Source organism: Engystomops pustulosus, chromosome 2 (assembly GCF_040894005.1).
Source record: "Engystomops pustulosus chromosome 2, aEngPut4.maternal, whole genome shotgun sequence".
Taxonomy (NCBI): Eukaryota; Metazoa; Chordata; class Amphibia; order Anura; family Leptodactylidae; genus Engystomops; species Engystomops pustulosus.
Window position 1 is genome coordinate 72,366,518 of NC_092412.1, and position 20,440 is coordinate 72,386,957.

The window sequence follows — 20,440 nt, forward strand, 5'->3', positions numbered from 1 at the left end:
TTGATGGTCCTGCATCCAGAGACATCACTAACCAGATCTCCTAAAGTCAGAAGCATGATGTCAATCACAGAGGAGGAGGCATCCCCATCTTGACTTCAGCACTAAACTGTCCTCCTCTTTGACTTTACACAGACAATTATTTTTCTGGATGTTGCCACCACACTGGACCACGGAAGAAACAATAACTAGAAGATGTTCCACTACCTGACAATATTCTGTTAGTAGTTTATTAGGTCCGTTGCTGATGACAGATTCCCTTTAATAATATGATAAGTCAGTGTGTAGGCAGTAGACACCTTCATGCTACAGTATGGATCTGTGAAAACTCAGATGTCAGCCAACTAACCCTTTCCCATCTGTTCACGTCCTTTTTTTCTCTGTCCAACATGGCAGCTCCAGCATTTAATCATTTACTGCCAGACTAAAAAGCTAAATTTTATTGTATCATCAATTTATGGAGGTATTATATCTAAAACTCACCCTTTCGATCTCATGGCATTTCTTTAATGCTTCCCCATACTTCCCCAGTCTCTGGTAGGCAGCAGCACATTCAGTCTGGAACCACATACATTGCATCTCATTTAGATTTTCTATGGCCGGTGTACCTTCCTATTGAAGTCAATAAAAGCAGAGAAGATTGTTATTAACAGATCAGCTACTCCCCTGCACACAGAGATATACACGTTATGCTATCTTGTTCACATAAATCACAAAAATAAGTGAATTGTTTGGTCAGTATTTACCCTTGTGAACTTTGAGCACATCTCTTCTGCCTCCTGAATCATATTGGCTCGCAGCATGTATTTTGCACATTTGGAGTTAATAAATCGGTCCGCAGTGTCCAGGGATTGAGCTTCATCCATCCACTTAGCAGCTTCTTTAAAGCTTCCTATATGCTGAGGATATTAAAAACACATGATTTCCATATTTTTGGAGGGTTCTTCAACTTTCAATTTGCAATGCAATGTATGCAACATTAAGAAGAGAATTTAGAGGCATGTAAATTTAATTTTAACTGCTTCAAAATACTTACAGCATCAGTACAGAATAGCAGAGCCCTAGTCAATCTGTGGTCTAGTCAGAAAATGTGGCCAATGCATGCCATAAATGCTTTTCCCACAGTCACCTGGAGGGGTTTTAAATGAGCATGTGGAGCTAAGCATATTGATGACGTTTGGGTTCAGTGTTTGGGTGCCTGACCAGGAAATATTTCCAGATTGCCGGATGAACAAATCCAGATCCAGAGTTATAGCTCTCTGAAGAAAGGAAGTACAGACACAGATGCCACCCTGTGAGGGTGTATGATTTATGTCCTTGGCAGGAAAAAAGGTCTATGAAGCCAATTAAAGGTGTTTTACCACCAAACAAGTCAGGCCCTATCCACAGATCACGAGAATGGGGGTTCAATGGTATTTCTGACTGACCCCTCGTCGCTCCAGAAGATGAATGGAGCAGATGGCCGAGTATGTCCATCCTGCTCCATTCATCTCTATGGAGCTGGGGGAGATAAAAAGTTTGGCCCTATCATGTGGATATTGCCTGAGAAAACAGAGCAAAAAGTCCAGCTCATGTTCTCAGTTTGGTGGCTAGAAACTGCAGTTGAGCTCCTACTCAAGATTGTCAAACCTACAATATGGATAGTGCAGCAATACACTGGAAAACCCCTTTAAAGGGTATCACCCTTGAAAGAAATTCTCAAATTTCAACCCCCTAGTGATGTTAACACAAAACATTGTAATACAATGCAATAAACATTGCATACATCGTCGCTGCCTCTCTCCACAGCAATATATGGCCGCGGCGCCGTATTAAGGGGAAAGATAGGACATGTCCTATCTTTCTTCCGGCTACGGAACAGTACCGCACGTGTGCAGCATCGTGCAGCTCCCGTAGGGCGCCGTGAGCACATTGCCGTGTACGGGGGATGTAAATAGGCCGTATATTCGTCCCCCAAACGTTCGTGTGAATATAGCCTTACTCATTTTTATTTCTGTTTTAGCTCCTATTACTCCATAGGCTGGTCAGTGTAAAATTCCAGAGTGTGGGTGGGGACTCTTTAAGCAGACACATTGTGGCACATTTACTTACCCAGTCCTGTCGCGAACCCGCGGTGCGTTGTCTGGTGGGTTGATTCGGGTCCGGCGCGATTTACTAAGGTCATGCGTCCAATTTCCTGCAGGGGTCTCTGTTCCACAGAGGTCCGCCGGAGTTCACCTTCTTCCCGGTGCATGTGAGTGCTTGATCTTGCGACACTTCGACATTTCGGTTTTTAAATTCCGCGTTTTTCCCGAATCCGTCGGGTTGTCCGACGGCAGCGCCCCCTGATTTCTGTCGCATGAAAGCCGACCACAATCCGATCGTGTGCGCCAAAAACCTGGGGCAATTCGGCGCAAAACTAAAATATTCGGGTAAACCGGATGGAATCGGGGTCCGTGGACCCTTAATAAATGTGCCCCATTATGACTTATCTAGTTCTGTGGGGCGACAATGTGGTTAGATCATTTGGGTACAAGGTTTATATACAGGTTCATTTACCTTCTTAACATTGTACTAGTAGCTGAAACATAGAAACAGATGAGACGGATCAGAGATGAGATGATGAGATCCACAAGATGCCTATAACATTCTTAGCTCTGCTAGATCTCAGCTATATACACACAATGTTAGCTCTGATGTTCCTCCCTCTTCCACCAGGTAAAGAACTTATCTGTCTGTAGCTTGTAGCTCAGGATGTGTGTTGTAGTGATGCGGGGCTGGTTTGTGAATGTCGTGAGCCAGCTCACTTAACCCCGCCCCTAACAAGCTCACCACTCCCCCTTTAACCCAATACAATCGGGTTAAAAGTGGAATGCCGTGGGGTGATCGACTGGCCTGCGGCTCCCTACTATATATCTAATAGTGAGCCATTCAAGACCCAGAAGAGCCGGCTCTACTTAGTGAGCTGAGCAAAAACAGTAATTACGTCACTAATATGTTGTTTGCGGGAAGGAAGTCAGTGAGTGTGAGCTCCTCCTGGAATGCAGGGGGAGGGGCTAGAGGTAGGGAGCAACTCATCTCCACACAATCAGACAGAAAAGCAAGATGGTTGTTGACCCCAAAGTCAGAAGATCCAGGAAAGATCCAGGGTCTGAAACAAGGGGCAACTGAAATTGTGTACACCAGGACTGATAGAGGCAGGTTGTAATTTTATGTTTGAAATGCTGTATTTTTGTTAATAACAGTGAATTAGAGAATGTATTATTTTGTTATCCTGAGTACATGAGAAACCCATCTTTGTGGGAATACCCCTTCAAGGGTTCAAGGATATCCAATGTTGGTATGGGCACCTTTTCTGTACATCAGGAGCCCTTCCCATGATAGTGAAATAATATAGCAAGAAATTCTACAAATTCTCAGCTATAAGCAGGACTGGTTTCCAGCCTGTTCATGTCCAGAACAACTTTTTTATGCAATGACAATAAAGAAAAAACTGTATCGGTAAAAATTATGAAGATTTACAAAAATCAAGTGTTATACATAATATTTGTAAATAATTAAAACCATTTTCCAATCCCTTCTCATGTGGTCTGATTACTTCCTATGGCTAAACATTATGCCATTATTTTCTCACCTCACCTTATAGATTTTGGCTTTCATATAGAAGAGTTCTATTAATGTCGGAGTGCTGGCGATGGCAGCGTTGATGTAGTCTAATGCCACAGACCACTGACCAAGCTTATCAAAGTGCTGCGATAAGAAATAGCGAACCCACAAGAGGGTTGTAGGTGGTTCTCGATCATCATTGTCTGTAAGAGTAAAAACAAATGATACAAAAGCACAGAGTACAGCATATAAATTCTCCTGATGAAGTGCTAGAAGTTCTCCTGAGGGATCTGCCCAAAGATCTGGATTAAAGCCTCTGTCAACCCCTGGACAATCTGTACTGCATATGTCGTCGGTGGATGAAACTATTGGATTTGGGTCTGGAGAAGGTTCAGGCCAGTCCATAGCATCAATGCCTTCATCATCCAGGAACTGCCGACACACTACAGCCGCATGAGCCAAGCATTGTCAAGCATCGGTAGTATCCAAGGGCCTACTGCACCTGCATAATCCATTTACATAAAGTTATATTCCATATTAGCAGCCGTGCCAGATCATGGCAGGATGACTCCCCCATCACCCCTAAGGTAACAAGCATGCATTTGGTGACAGTCTACCACCCGTAATGTGGGGGTAGATGCCCTTTAAGCAGACACATGGATATAAATGGCACGGTGGGGGTCATTTTCCAGGGCTCTGGCACTGCTGCTCTAGTTCCTCCTTTCAGAAAGGCAGCAGTAGTGGTCCTGCTGCAGGGTTATTGCCCTACAACGGGCCCCCTATCTCCTGGTGTACTGGCCTGTCTCCCAGTATCCGTTTCATGCTCTAGACACTGTCCTGATCTTGACACAGCTAACCTTCTCACCACTGGTCGCATTCATGTGCCCTCCTGGGTGAGCTGCACTAACTGAGTAATGTCTGTGGATTGCACATATTCCCTAATGCTACCTGTAGGGGTGAGAACAACGACATAATGCAAAAATGATCAAAACCGCCAAAAAGGATGAGAAGAGAGAAATGGTCTGTGGTCACTACCTACATAACCACTTCTTTATTGTCCATTTAATTTGCACAACAGCAGGTAAAATTGATTCACAATCAGTGTTGATTCATAACATGGAGTGTTATTTAAGAGTTTTCTTTATTTTTTTGAGAAGTGTATAAGGCCAGGCCGCTAAAGAGTTAAGTATAACCCATACTAAATTAAATGGGGTTGGTAAAGCTGGTAAAGATGGAATACAAGAAAGTTTTTAGTCTCTTTCTGGCTGTCTCCTGTCATTAGAGAAAACTACTTTTATCTTTAGGGGGCATAAAAATATAGTTATATGCAAACAAGTCATTAAAGGTGCCAGGCAATACCAACTAAATGTAAAGGTAAAGAGGTAATGACTGTATTTATGGAAGTATGTTTCAGTGTTTCAACCAATAAGTAAGCTGCCAGCAATACCAACCATTTCTCCTTATAAAACCAGTGTCCATTTGTATCTGTAACAAGAGTATGATTGTCAATCCTAGGAATTATTAAACTCTGTGATTATGATGATTACCGTATATACTCGAGTATAAGCCGACCCGAGTATAAGCCGAGACCCCTAATTTTACCACCAAAAACTGGGAAAAACTATTGACTCGAGTATAAGCCGAGGGTGGGAAATGCATTGGTCACAGACCCCCCCCCAGTATATAGCCAACCAGCCCCCAGTGGTATACAGCCTGCTCCCCAGCATTAAAAAAATAAAAATAAACTTATATACTCACACTCCGGTGGCCCGATGTGCAACGTTGCTCCCCCGATGTCCGCACCGCTTGTCTTCAGGCTTCCGTGCCCGTCTTCCTTCTTCTGCTTGGCGACGACTTTGCTCTCTCCCGGCCGGCGCCTAGTATAACGCGCCGCTGCTGACGTCATACTAGGCACCGCCCAGGGGAAAGACATGGTGGCGCCCAGCAGAAGAAAGAAGACGGGCACGGAAGCCTGAAGACAAGCGGCGCAGACATCGGGGGAGCAGCGCTGCACATCGGGGCCACCGGAGGGCGAGTATATAAGCTTATTATTTTTTAAGTATTTTTTACTCTTTATTGACTCGTGTATAAGCCAAGGGGACGTTTTTCAGCACATTTTTTGTGCTGAAAAACTCGGCTTATACACAGTATTTCTACAAAACTTTTATACAACTTCCAGCGCATTATTAAAACACAGTATGTGGTAACAATTTATAGAGGAAATTTACCATCAGGGTTAAATAAACTGCATGTTTTCAATGCGTTTTCATAGCCAGTCACCAGCTCTTGTATTGTTAACACCTAAAAAACATAATGTACAGGTTATTTTGTAAATATATATTTCACACACAAATGCATACATATATATGAATGACACTGACCCCCCCCACACACACACACACACTTTTTTTTTTAAATTTTAAATATTTTAAATTTTTTTTAACAAATAAAGAAAAAACAAACAACTACTCACAGGTAGTATTTCATGGTACATCGAATATACATAGCAATGCAAAGTAAAATATCACTCCGTGAGGAAGAGAAGAAACAAAAATGTCCATCCTCTGTGATGGTTCCCAAATCCCTTTCCCACTTGGCTCGACATTTAAAAGGGATATATTTCACTGACTTACTAAGCAGTATTGTACAAGAACAGGAAATTAAATTTTGTTCTATGTCTCGGTTGCTTATTTTTCTTAACTCATATGTTTGAAAAACATAATAAAATACTCATTTATATGTAGATAAGATACACCCCATCAACCATCCCCTTCCTTCCCCAGAACCAATTCACCCAGCCACTCGCAACCCATACCCCCCCCCCCTTTTTCCCTCCATCTAAGGAAGTTTCTGGAGCAAAATGGCCTCTTTTGTTAAATGAATGATCATTGATACTTGAATGCTCATATGTGTACTAATATTTGCATTGTAAAATATAAAAGAGGAAGGGGAAGGGGAAGAACAGGACATTGGTAGTAGATTTCATGCTCTATTCAGGGCACCGCAGGAACCAATCTGGATGGGTTCTAAATCTGTGTGTCATATGCATGAAGAAGTTGTAAATATTGATAACACCACCTGATAATTAGATCATACCTTTGCCATAAGAACTTATGATGGCTTACAACTTGTAGTACCTGCCTCCAAAGCATGTAGAGCAGTGGTCCTCAGCCTTTATAATGCTGTGACCCCGCAATACAGTTACTCATGTTGCGGTGACCCCAAACCGTGCGATTTGCAGTAAAAACACAATAAAATCGTGGCTCCGAAGGCTTTAGGCGACCCCTGTGTTTTGCTCGTTCGACCCCTGCTGGGGTCACGACCCACAGGTTGAGAACCACTGATGTAGAGGGACTTGATGTCGTGTCCATAAACCAATCAGTTGCCCCGCAGGGCCCTCACTAGTATCATCTCCCCAACCTGCAACGTTGTAATTGTGAAGCCAAAAAGTATAGCCAGGGATTACCGTATTTTCCGGGCCATTAGGCGCACCGGACTATAAGGCGCATTAGTCCGATGCGCCTCATATATGTAATAATTCCATATATAAGGCGCATCGGACTATAAGGCGCAGGGTCGGGGGCGTGTCGGAGGTCCGGGGGGCGGAGCGGAGACCCGACGGGACGCGGGGAAGGTGAGTGGGAGGTGGAGGAGGGCAGCGGACCATACTTACATAGGTATCCGCTACCGGAGACAGCAGATCTCCAGCGGGAACTGCAGACCACGCGGCAGAAGTTGTTCGTGCCGCGTGGTCTGCAGTTCCCGCTGGAGATCTGCTGTCTCCGGTAGCGGGGACCTATGTAAGTATGGTCCGCTGCCCTGTGCCATACATAGGGCGCACCGGACTATAAGGCACACTTTGGATTTCCAAGGAAATCCAAGGCTTTTAAGTGCGCCTTATAGTCCGGAAAATACGGTAGGTATGGCTAGATCCACCTTGCTTCTATGTAGCGTATCCAAGCTAATCCTAGCATGCTTCCCTTTCCAAACTAACTTTCAAAACAGATGAGTTATGCAATATGTACATTAGTTGAAGCATAAATACTATTTGGATAAGATTTCTTCTTCCTATCAGTGACAGGGGAAGCCTACACCAATTATTGATCTTGTTAACAAATTTGGTTAACACCGGCTCCAAATAAGATAATCTTTAGGCTTAAAACGGAACCTGTCACCAGGAGACCCATTTTTAGCACTCCCCCAGTCCCCACAGAGCATAGTGCATACACTGCCAAAGTGTTTTTGTATTAAAAATTGGTTTTAGAGAAAAAAAAAAGATATGTTATATTGTACCTTTCATTAGCATCTACTGTGTGACTAGGCAGTTGCCAAATGGGAGGGTCTGGAAAGGAGCAGTCCCCCCCCCCACCCTTGGGGAACAGCTACTCCATGTGACCTTTTCAAATATATGAAAACACCCATCACTGGGCTTAGCGACGCCCCCTGCTCCTCTACAGCCAATCCCGAGTGTTGGGAGTTATTCATATATTTGAAAAGGTCACATGTTTCCCAAGGGTGGGGGGGGACTGCTCCTTTCCAGACCCTCCTATTAGGCAACTGCCTAGTCACACAGCAGATGCTAATGAAAGGTACAATATAACATATCTGTTTTTCTGTCAAACCAATTTTTTATACTAAAACACTTTGGCAGTGTATGTGGGGACTGGGGGAGTGCTAAAAATGGGTCTCCTGGTGACAGATTCTCTTGAAATGCCACCACCACCAAGTACTTTAATCTGCTAACTATTGCTAGGAGAACTCCTGCAGGTAAAGAAATAGTAGCAAAAGGTGCCAGCGGGAGCAAGACCGACTTGTTCCACTCAATTGTAAAGCCTGAGTAGGTTCCAAACTGTTTGATGATAGACATCAGAAGGGATCCAGTAGCCTCCCCAAAATATATTAAGAGGTCGTCAGCATTTAAGGACACTCTTTCCTCCCTACCCTTTCCCGAAAATCCTACAAACTCCTTAGAAGCCTGTATAATAGCTCCTACAGGTTCTATCGCAATAGCGAACAAGTACATAGATAAAAGGGCAAATTCTTCCGATACACACACATTTCCATTGAAACGAGTAAATGAAACCTTGTACATAAAGTAGCTTAATCCAATTAACATACCTCGGTCCAAAACCCATGTCCCAGTACTGGCCATAAAAAAGCCCACTCTACGCTCAAACCCCCCACATTTACTATATACTGTACCTTATAAAGTGATTGACAGAATTTACTGACAAGTATTAATAAGAAACAATGTTTGCATCTTCCTATACTCCTTCCAAAAGAGTGTAGACAAAGGGGAAAGGTTTTTACTTGCGTGTGCTAGTTTTTTGTCAAACAGTAAAAGGTCTAAAGTAAACCAACTGATGGTGTTACTTCTAGTAGATTGTGCAAAATCCATTACAATGTATACCACTGTAATCAATCTGGTGTATCTTGGGATAAGTAGACCATTGTGTACTGCAATGCATGATACAGCATTAACATGCACACAGTATGTATGCCATATCATCTCTCTGCACGTCTACAACATGTGAGCCCCTCTCATCACCCCAACACCACACATCCGTCCTGTTTGACTAGTCAACTAATATAGACAAAAAACAAAATACACATTTACCTTCTCTGCAGAGTTGTACAGAGATTTTAAAGTTGTAAACAATGGTGGGCAGCCTTTGCTGAAGTTAACTCGTAAAAACTTATCCATTCTTTCTCTAAACTTGCTGCCTAGAGAGAAAAAAAAAAAAAGAGTAATTCTAGTTGATGTGTTCTATAAAGTGTTTGGTTAATACACATTAAACAAGTACTGCCCTGATAATATGGAATGCTGGGTTCTCCTATACCAGGTAATTAAAATAAGCCTGGCCCCCTGCGCCATATATTTAGGCCACATGAAGTTTTAAGGGATTTTTCAGTATAAAAAAACCAATGCATCACTGTATTTGCTTAGAGAATAAATCATAATTTGAAGTTTCCTTTCTATATCCTCACACTTAATTCATTAGCTTACACTTCCTACAAGGCATAAAGCCATTACCAGGTCTTCAACACAGGGACAGGGATCTTTCTCTTACAATAGATAGTGGTTTCTCCTATACCAGGTAATTAAAATAAGCCTGGCCCCCTGCGCCATATATTTAGGCCACATGAAGTTTTAAGGGATTTTTCAGTATAAAAAAACCAATGCATCACTGTATTTGCTTAGAGAATAAATCATAATTTGAAGTTTCCTTTCTATATCCTCACACTTAATTCATTAGCTTACACTTCCTACAAGGCATAAAGCCATTACCAGGTCTTCAACACAGGGACAGGGATCTTTCTCTTACAATAGATAGTGGTTTCTCCTATACCAGGTAATTAAAATAAGCCTGGCCCCCTGCGCCATATATTTAGGCCACATGAAGTTTTAAGGGATTTTTCAGTATAAAAAAACCAATGCATCACTGTATTTGCTTAGAGAATAAATCATAATTTGAAGTTTCCTTTCTATATCCTCACACTTAATTCATTAGCTTACACTTCCTACAAGGCATAAAGCCATTACCAGGTCTTCAACACAGGGACAGGGATCTTTCTCTTACAATAGATAGTGGTTTCAGTCTTTCATTTCACTAAATCTTTATCTAGCTGCTCTCTTCACTTAAAGACTTGCCGGAAAATATTATCCCCCTAGTAAGCTTGCACAGATTTATATGACAGCCTCAGATATTTGCTGCCATTGTCAGTTGAGAACTGGGCCAATTTTACAGATTTTTTGATAATGTCCGATCATACAAACAGAAATGTTCCTTCAGTACACTCTGAACTCCCAGCTTTTACTTACAGCCGGCGCTAGCACTTTTAGGCATAGGCTTTGCAGAATTATATCCTAGTGAGAGAACTTTGACATATCAAATAAAACCACAGCTATTACTAGGATAGTGAAAAAGACCTGACGGTATACGCATATGCCCTCACTCACGGGGCTCATTAGAAAAATATCTAGCAACTGCATATTAAAAAGATCCACTGCATTTACGGTAAGGCGGCTAGAGAAATTCTATAAATATTGAGAGCAGTGGTTGATATCTCCCGATTACCAGGCATCCAAGCATTACGCTATTGTATAATCCGATCGATAAGGTGCTTAATATCTGACTACAAAACTACTAATCTGGCCATTAATACTGCACCTGACTGTTATGATTTGCTCTATTCTTATACTCATACTTCCTTGTTATGATGAGTCCTCAATGTACAGGTTTAGTTTTTGTTTTGTTGAGTTGTTTGCTAGTTACTGCGCGATTCAGCTCAATGAGAGATAATGTGTTGTAACATGGAAAATTTTTGTAATAAATTAAAAAATGGGGGCATGGATATGGGAAGACAGAACGGGTGTAATGTTGTGCATTATTTAATCTATGGCCTCCAATAAAATCTGGAATAATAAAAAAAGAATGCAATATTTCAATAAAGCAAAGTTATTTCTCTTATCCAGTATCCATCCAGTTCCTGGTCTGAGCTCATAAAATTTCAGTTGTGTGTCTGATACAAGAGTATCCTGTGCAGCACTATTAGTATAAGTGATTGACCAGAATGAGAAAAACATAGCTTCTTTTTTACAGACACACAATGACTTTCACGATTTATGCATTCTATTACAGTTGTTTTGCATTCAATTCAATGTGTCAAATACTTGACATTGCCAAGGGGGATAACTGGCTTTGTCATGGAGCCATATTAGTCATACTTGTGTACCTCTGCACAACTGGGAATCATCACAGGCCAAGGGAGCTTATATAGTTGAAGTCTCAAACTCCTCTCACATGGCTACATCTGGATTAAAATGTTTTCAATACTGCACAGGAAGCCTTTTATATGCTTATATATTGAATTATGACCCTTTCGAGTGGACAACTGTATGAAAGTAGCCTAAGATCAAAGAGGGCAGAGAATTGTATATTAAACAATAACCAAATAAGAGAATATAAGCTGCAGACACAGGATATGATAAATGATGCTATGTTTTTTAATAGTCTGCCTATGATAGCATAACTTACCCTTCCAAAACAACCAATTCTAATAATGATGATATATGATACATTTTAAACATTTTAAAAAAGATCTTACCTGTAATGAAGTTTAAGATCAATCTTCTAGGGGAAACTGCTTTTGGATGCCGTTCACAGAATTCATCATATATATCAAGTCGTTCTTCCATAGTAGCTGGAAGGAAAATAATTAAGGTTATATGAAACTGTATAGATTTGTGATGTATAGATTCAGCCCTAACTCGAAGCTGCTAGTGACCGCTTCTACACAAAAGGGAAGGTTAACATTAAAAAGAATAACATAACCAAATAGCTTAAGCCACACTGGGTCATTGCGTTTACCTGGATGCAAAGCTTTCTCTAGATTTTCATAGTATTTCCAGTTTTCAGGGTTGCGGTTAATAAGTTGTCTAAATATTTGAGCAGCTTCTTTCCATCTTCCAAGCTCTAAGTAAACTTCACCTTCAAACACAAAAGCACGTGGGGGTTAGAACAATTAGGATATCACAGATATAGTGCACACCACTGTACAATAACTTTGTTTATACCGTATATTCCGGCGTATAAGACGACCTGGTGTATAAGACGACCCCCCTACTTTCCCGCTTAAAATATAGAGTTTAAGATATATATGCCGTATAAGACTACCCCTTTTCCAACGCATACAAAACACAGGTAAAAATTAAAAAAAAAAAACAGATTTGAATTTAACATGGTCCTTTTTTTAATGTAAATTCTTATGACATGCAGGTATATAGCAGGAAAACTGTCGCTCATAAACATAACATTACCATTACAGCACAGCGCCCAGTAGTATACAGCACAGCGCCCAGTAGTATACAGCACAGCGCCCAGTAGTATACAGCACAGCGCCCAGTAGTATACAGCACAGCGCCCAGTAGTATACAGCACAGCGCCCAGTAGTATACAGCACAGCGCCCAGTAGTATACAGCACAGCGCCCAGTAGTATACAGCACAGCGCCCAGTAGTATACAGCACTGCCCCCAGTAATATCCAGCCAGCCCAGCATTAATAGAAAATAATAAACTTATATACTCACCCTCCGGTGGCCCCAACCTGCAGCGCTGCTCCCCCAATGTCCGCGCGGGTCCTCTTCTGGCTTCGGCGCCCGTCTTCTGTCTTCACTAACTTCGTGCCGGGCGCCGCCATTGTTCTCCCCTGGACGGCGCCTAGTATGACGCGCCGCTGCTGACGTCATACTAGGCGCCGCCCCGGGGAAAAGCATGGCGGCGCCCAGCAGAAGAAAGAAGACTGCGCGGAAGACAATCCGCGCGGACATCGGGGCCAACGGAGGGTGAGTATGCACCCCGATGTCTTTTTGAGGCTGCCGGCAGCTTTTTGAGGCTGCCGGCAGCCATCGCTGTGCAAACACCCGCGATCGGTGCTAGCACCGATCGCGGGTGTTACCGGTAAGCCTTTGCTGCAATATGCAGCAAAGACTTACCGGCTATGGAGAAGGCTCAGCCCGTGAGCCCTCTCCATGCACCGGGACCCGCCGTATAAGACGATTACCGGCGTATAAGACGACCCCAGAGAAGACAGAAGATTTTTTCTGTCTTCAAAAGTCGTCTTATACGCCGGTATATACGGTACATCTACGAAAAAAACTGGAAAAACGTATCTGAGCGACAACTTAAAGCCTGTAATCATAGATGATTGATGCTGCTGCTCCATTCATCTCTACAGTCCAGCCATGCAGATGCTTAGCTCTGCTATTCTGGCCATCTCATACACTTGAGACTCCATACAAGATGTAAATGCAAAAATTATACATTTTTCCCCAAATTAGGGTTTTATTTGGCAAATGTAGTAAAACATAAAAGAATATTCATGTGTGGTATCCCCGTAATCATATCGACCCATAGAATAAAGATAACGTGATTATTAGGCTATATGGTGAACACCACAAAAAAAAAAAAAAAATTAATAATAAAAAATCCAGTACAGAATTTATGCTTTTCTACTCCTGCCCTCAAATAAAAAAAAAGTTCCTACATTTTCAATGTAGGAACCAACCCCAAAGTAGTAACACTGGAAAATGTGCCTCATCCCGCAAAAAAGAAAAAAAAAAAAATGCCATCACATGGTCACATGAAAAAGCTAAAAAATTGTATAGACTACACAAGGAGCCAATAAAAAAAAAAAAAAATTTAAGATGGGTTTTCTCTTTTTATCTTTTGGAAATGTGTAAATTTTATTGCTAAATGAACGTATAACCGTCAAAATTTGCCCATTCTAAATTTCACCTCCATTTTGATTTGATTGCTATGAAGATCTCAAGGGGATAACAAAACTCCTAAAAGCCGTTTCTGATAGTTTGAGTGGTGCAGATTTAAAAATGGGTTGTTTATGTATGGCAATGATTTCGAAAAAGGCAAATTTTATTAAAAATTCATAATTTTTTCACAAATATATGCAAAACTTTGCTAAAATGTACCACTAAAATGAAGTACAACATGTGACGAAAAAACAAATCTCAGAATCGCTTTGATAAGTAACTGTGTTCAAAAGTAGCAACCATATAAAGCGACGCAAGTCAGAATCCAAAAAATGGGGCTCAGACTTAAGCTATAAACTGGCTGCGTCCTTAAGGGGTTAACAGAGGCCTACTGCACCGGTGAACCCAAACATTTGCCTAAAGTTGTTAAGTCATCAACATTCTTACCTTTAATTTCTTCCACCTGAAGCTTGTCACAGATTTGTTTCTCTTGAGCTTCAATATGATCCAAGGACTCCTGGAAAAGGTTTGCCTCTCTCATCACCTGGTTCTGGTACAGGATTAATTCACTATATTCATAGTCTATTTTATTTGGGGGTACCTAGAAAGAAAAACAAAAAATCCATTAAAACAGGATTAGCACTAAACGGTATACTTTATCAGAATTTGAGATCTACAGTCGTTTTCTAAATGACAAAATAATTTGTCAACTGCTAGGAACCGCACTGTTGCTAGAGACATGATGATGGGCCGTACGTACGGCAAAAGTAGAGCGCACGCTATCATTTTTTCTGCCAACGTCATGTTAAATTGACACACGAGTGCAGTGCACTTCTATAGCAGCCATATGATAGCTGTCATTCATGTGTCCAGAATACCATATACGTTCGTGTGCAAGAGCCCTTAGGGTGCGGGTCATACGCTGCGTTCTTGATGCATTTTACAAAGCATGCGTTTCTGCATGTTTACTATGTGTTTGGCTGATTTCAATACGTTTTTGTTCAATTCTGGAAGTGTAAACAGCTCTTTAAATGTTTTTACAGCTTCTTACACTTCCAGAAAAGAACAAAAACTAATTCATAGGAGCCAAATGCATACAAAACATGCGTGCGTTTTCAGTGCGTTTAAAACGGTCTAAGAGGGACTGCACACGAAGAGTTAATAGTAGCCAATTGGCAGAAATTGATTTGGTGCAGTTTTGTCTGCGAGTAAATTAGACACTGTGAAATCCAATTTTATTGCACAGCAATTCTAACAAGCTGGGTAACATAAAAATGTATGTAAAGTAAAATAATAATCACTGATATTTACAGAGACGTCAAAGCAAAATCCTACTGGCAATTTAAATGCATAAGACTTCTAGTGTGCAGATTTAGAAGAAAGCACAGCTACAAACATGAATTACAAACAATTTTAGTTTTAATTTTACCTGCTGAGTTTTCCTGAATTCCTCAAGTAATTTTAATGCCATTTCATAGTCCTGCAGTAAATGATATGCTATGGCATAGCCAATCCATGATGCTCTTTGCATTGGTCGTAGTTGAAGGAGCTGATATCTAGTTTCCTATTTTAAAAACACTACATTTAGTACATACCATTAGAGCATTATATACATATATTAGTGGTGCTGTTTTGATGGCATATAAAGTAGATAAAAGTTCACTACCAAAGCCGTGGGCACACATTACACTTGTGTTACGCTTCCTAACATAACGCAAGCACACGGCAAGCAGGACTCGGCTTGATTTCATATTGCACTGGCATTGCGTAAGAAATGCAACGCTAGTGGAACCTGTGACCGCAGCCATAGGATGAACTATAAAGAGGGCAATTAGTGAACTCACAAAAATGGGTGCGATCATGAGCAAAGTTGCACCCAAAGGCTGTTGCCCACATCATTCTGTGTTGTTGTTTAGCATAACAACATGGACTAGTATTTCAAGGGGTTTTCTTATTATAGACATTTATCCCCTTTCTACAGAGTTGGGGATAAAGGTCCGATCGTGAGGTGTCCAACACAAGTCTCATTAAACTTATAAGGGCTTCAGTAAGAAGCTTGTCCTGAAAGCCAGTACATAGAAATTCTCCCGAACAGCAATGATTTCTATGGGGCTTCTGCACAGCTTAGGCTGGTGCCACACATGGCGTTTTGTCTCCGTTTGCAAACGCAGACAAAGCCGCACCCACCGGGGCAGGCCGCAGCCCGATCGCATCGGCATTTCTATGGAAACGACTGCGATCGGGAATGAGCCGCCAGTATTTTGCGTTAATTTAATGCATGGAAACGCCGATGCGATCGGGTCGTGACCCGCCCCGGTGGGTGCGGCTTTGTCTGCGTATGCGTTTTCAAACGCAGACAAAGCGGTGCGTGTGGCACCAGCCTTATAGGACGTTCTGATCTAAGATGGTTTGGGGTAAGTAACGGAGACTTGCAGTCCACTATTCTACTGATCCCCGGAGGACCCATATTAGCCAACCAAAGAAACCTCATAAGGGTACCCAATAGAATGCGCCCACTCACTCGGCCCCAGAGCTATAAATACACACCAAAAAACAGGCGAGAGTACAACAGGAAATAGAATGCATAAAAATCAATACTATAAGGCATCATCATAATACAAAGAATATAAATACACAGATCTAAGGACATATTATAAGGAGCATACTATAACATTTTATGCATGCATTGTAGGTGCTGGTTTTTTTTATATGATTCCTATGTATACTTCATTTATTTATCTTTAGGTATTTAAGCTGATTTATATAGCACTACCTTGGAAAAAGCTATTTCTGTGGAGACATGTGATAACCCATTGAAGCAGATCCTGGTCACCTGTCAGTGAGATATCCACGCAGTGGTTGCTTAGATATCTACCCATTATTTTTAGTCAGCTATCACGGTGTTATATTTTTGACTGTCTCTCCTTATAATACGTCCCTAGATCTGTGTATTTATATTCTTTGTATTATTATGATGCATTAAAGCAGGGGTCCCCAAACTACAGCCCGCAGACCGTTTCTATCCGGCCCCCGTCGCTCGGACCGGCCTTTGCCAGTCGGGCAGGGGACTCTGTCCGGACAGTAAGCTCCTGCCCGTCACTGTGTAGTACTCGATGCGGCCGGAAACGGGCACTCGAGCACTATTATTGCAGGTGGAGCTATGTGGGCAGAAGACAACCCCAGCGCACATCATTCTTTGAACCTGGACGCGTGATCATTCTTTGATCACGCGGCCGCACACCCCTTCCTTTCCGGAAGCAGCCAGAAGAAAAAAAGATGCGGGAGCCAGAGGCGAGTATAGGATTTTTTTTTTTTTTTTTTAAACGGCAGTAAAAAGATTGTGGTGGCCGGGGGCCCTAGTATATGAAATAATGGTGGAGGGGCAGCATAGGAAATAATTAATTATGAGGGGCAGCATAGGAAATAATTAATTATGAGGGGCAGCATAGGAAATAATTAATGGTGGATGGGCAGCATTGGAAAGAATTAAGTATGAGGGGCAGCATAAGAAATAACTAATGGTGGGGGGCAGCATATGAAATAATTAATTATGAGGGGCAGTCTAGTAATTAATTGGGGGCAGCTTATTCAATAATTAATGGAGAGGGGTCCTAGTATATTTAATAATTAACTAATTGGGCCAATATATAAAATAGTTCACAAGGGGGTACAGTATATTAAATAATTAATTGAGGGGTGGGGACAGCATATTACGGATGCAGTCACATGTACCGCTATTTATTTTTAAACTTTAGTCCGGACCGCCAACGGTCTGAGAGGGACAGTGAACGCCCCCCCCCCCCCCCCTGCATTAAAGTATTGATTTTTTATGGATCATGTTTCCTGTTGTACTCTTGCCTGATTTTTTGGTGTGATCCCTGGAGGACCCAGCTGTTGGACCTCCAAAGATCTATTGAGATAAAACCCCTTGTACCTTTTTATGGATAACTTGTTCATGTATAGAATCTCGTGCACGGTCATACTTACCCGATAGCCTTCCAAGTCCCTCATCTGTATCTGTAACAATGAAAGGTCACGCAGAATCTGTAGATTGTCCTTGTCCAGTTTAAGAGCATTCCTATAACATTTGATTGCTTCATCATACTTCTTATCTGACCTCTGAAGAAGACCATAGACATGCCAACCTTTCTAATATTCAGGAAATCCAACAGTAAGACATGGGTAACAACATAGTATACAATGCACATGAATTTATGGGGCAGACCCTTGGCATAAATTAAATAGTTGATAGCTTAGATCATAAAATCTAATACTACAAAAGAGTTTCCATCCAGCACAGGTCTTTGACATTTGCATTTTTACACTGCCATTCCGAGTCCATTCCTTAGACACCATCGCCTGATTTACTAATTGTGTCTATCAGTACAGTGGGAGAATTCCCATGTATATAAAGAACCCTAGACTTTCTTTGTACAGGAGATGTTTGGACTGCTCCAAGCCTTCATCTCATTCTTTCAATGAAAATATCATAAAAGATTTCTGGAAGGATACAGACATGACTCTTAACATCATTGCGTAGACCTTTCCGTACAAACTCGTAAGCGTCTTCTTTCTTTCCAAGGCAATTCAATGTCAGACCCTTCATTGCCAGCGTTTCTGAGAAAATGAATATAGAAAATATGAAACAATTTCTACTGCAGATTCTGTTATGTTTACATTTCCGGGATTATAATGAGATTTTCAGTTTAGCCTTGTTCACACAAATATTTATGTGGTGTCCAAAATCCATTAAAGGTTCTCACAAAGTACATTACTTTTTTACATGTTGAACACACAATATTGCAACTCTTTTTAATCTTTTATCACAGAATAAAAGGGAACTTATATCTGACCACTCTTTTCAGGAAAAGCCAAAACAGGAGTTAAATTTAGTGATACATCATATCAAGATGATATTGCATGTGTTACACAAACATGTCAGGGTAACGGGATCTCACCTCCATGTTCAGAAAACCGTGGATTAGAAAGGATCATCTTACAAAATTTGAGACCATTCTTATACTGCTTTTGTTCATAGCATTTCTAATGGGAGAAAATGGCATTAGTTAAATTTTAGAGACAAATTGTGTGGTTTTTGTAGCACAACGGTTTATATCTATGGGAACCATTCATAAATCTGGCGTTTAGCTATCTGGTAATTACTATTTAAGTAAATCTACCGCATGGATTCAATCCTTTTACACCAAGCACACATACATGCTGGCATGTACCATCTGAAACAGGATCTTTTATTATATTCTAATAGTTACATTTTTTTTTAGAAAAATGGTGTTTAAAAATGAAGCAAATAAGCCTAAAAGGCTCCTGGCTACTCACAGAAGCCCCTTTAGTCTGTTAATATTCACGCCTCCATTCGCCTCTCTAGCTTTTTTCTGGGGAAGAGAGGGGCAGAAAAGCTTAACAGATGTTTGAATAATTGGCCGACAACAGAGCCAGGAGGAGCTTCTGTGACTTAGTCAGGAGCCCTTCAGGGTGCGTTCACACAATGCGTTGCATCACGCTTTTTGACACATTACAAAAGCTTCAAGCTTGAACACATGCTTAAGTAACATTGCGTTTTAGCAAATGCAATGGAAACACAATGTTACCTCAGAATGTGTTCCAGGCTGTAGCCTTTGGAATGCGTCAAAAACGCATCAAAAACCGTGACACAAAGCATCGTGTGAACGCGCCTCGAGGCTCCTTTTTCTCACAAACTAAGCTTAAACAAGACAGATCCTGTTTCAGTAGGCATGCACCATCATGTAAATGTGCTTGGGTTAGAAAAACTGCATCCAGTTTTAAATTTGCTTCAAAGGGGGTTTCCAGAGCCCTAAAATAAAAACCATTGATATGTTGTATAGATATACCAGAATGATGATCCAACCCGGCCATTACCTTTGTCGGGAGCACAGTGAGCACCCCAGCATTGCGGACAACAGCAACGGGGGTTGTTATGGAGACAAGCGATTGTTTGGCATGTTTTAATAACCCTATAAAGTTAATCAATTTCTGTGGGAAAAGAATAATTAGTCATTTATCCAGATCTCTGCTCTTTCAATGCAAAGTAGCAGTCAATTACTCTTAGAGTAATTGTCAGTATCTAGGTATCCAATCTCTGCTAGAGCAATAAACAAAAAAACTATGTTTTTTCTTTATATTTGTCATCTCTGACTAGCTTATTGAAGGGGAAACACTTCTCAGGCAAATGCTACAGCCGCTGCTCAGTCTACCCTTTTCCTATAGGGTGTAGCAGTGTATTCCCATTCACTTAAAACTCAGGAGTAGCTGAATGATCGCATGATACCAGTCACAAGAACATGGCCCTTTAAGCTGATCAGCTAAGATTAGAGCATCAATAAAATCCACAACCACGGGTCTTTATTTTACATTAGTATAAAACTGAAGCAAAATAATGTGTGATATAGACCAGGCCATTTCTTGCTCTGATGTAGTTCACATGATCATCACTATTCACTTATTGTTGTAGATAATGGTGCTAACATCAACCTTTACAATGTAATGATTGAGTTCTGCCCTCCTGCTGCGGCAGAACTCTTACACGGCATTGATTACGGCTGGTTTCTG

General features: G+C 41.3%; 1 protein-coding gene across 1 annotated transcript in view; it reads right to left on the bottom strand.

The window, feature by feature from the left end:
• Positions 1-20,440, bottom strand: part of NAA16 (N-alpha-acetyltransferase 16, NatA auxiliary subunit) — a 33,390-nt gene that overhangs the window by 11,950 nt on the left and 1,000 nt on the right. The window contains exons 2-13 of the mRNA XM_072135281.1: positions 18,811-18,895; positions 18,365-18,469; positions 17,840-17,997; positions 15,282-15,416; positions 14,300-14,453; positions 11,955-12,074; positions 11,692-11,787; positions 9,200-9,306; positions 5,811-5,883; positions 3,616-3,785; positions 744-896; positions 481-609 (exon numbers count right to left, since the gene is read on the bottom strand). Coding sequence (XP_071991382.1) covers positions 481-609; positions 744-896; positions 3,616-3,785; positions 5,811-5,883; positions 9,200-9,306; positions 11,692-11,787; positions 11,955-12,074; positions 14,300-14,453; positions 15,282-15,416; positions 17,840-17,997; positions 18,365-18,469; positions 18,811-18,895 — 1,485 coding nt within the window. The remainder of the gene's footprint in view (positions 1-480; positions 610-743; positions 897-3,615; positions 3,786-5,810; positions 5,884-9,199; positions 9,307-11,691; positions 11,788-11,954; positions 12,075-14,299; positions 14,454-15,281; positions 15,417-17,839; positions 17,998-18,364; positions 18,470-18,810; positions 18,896-20,440) is intronic.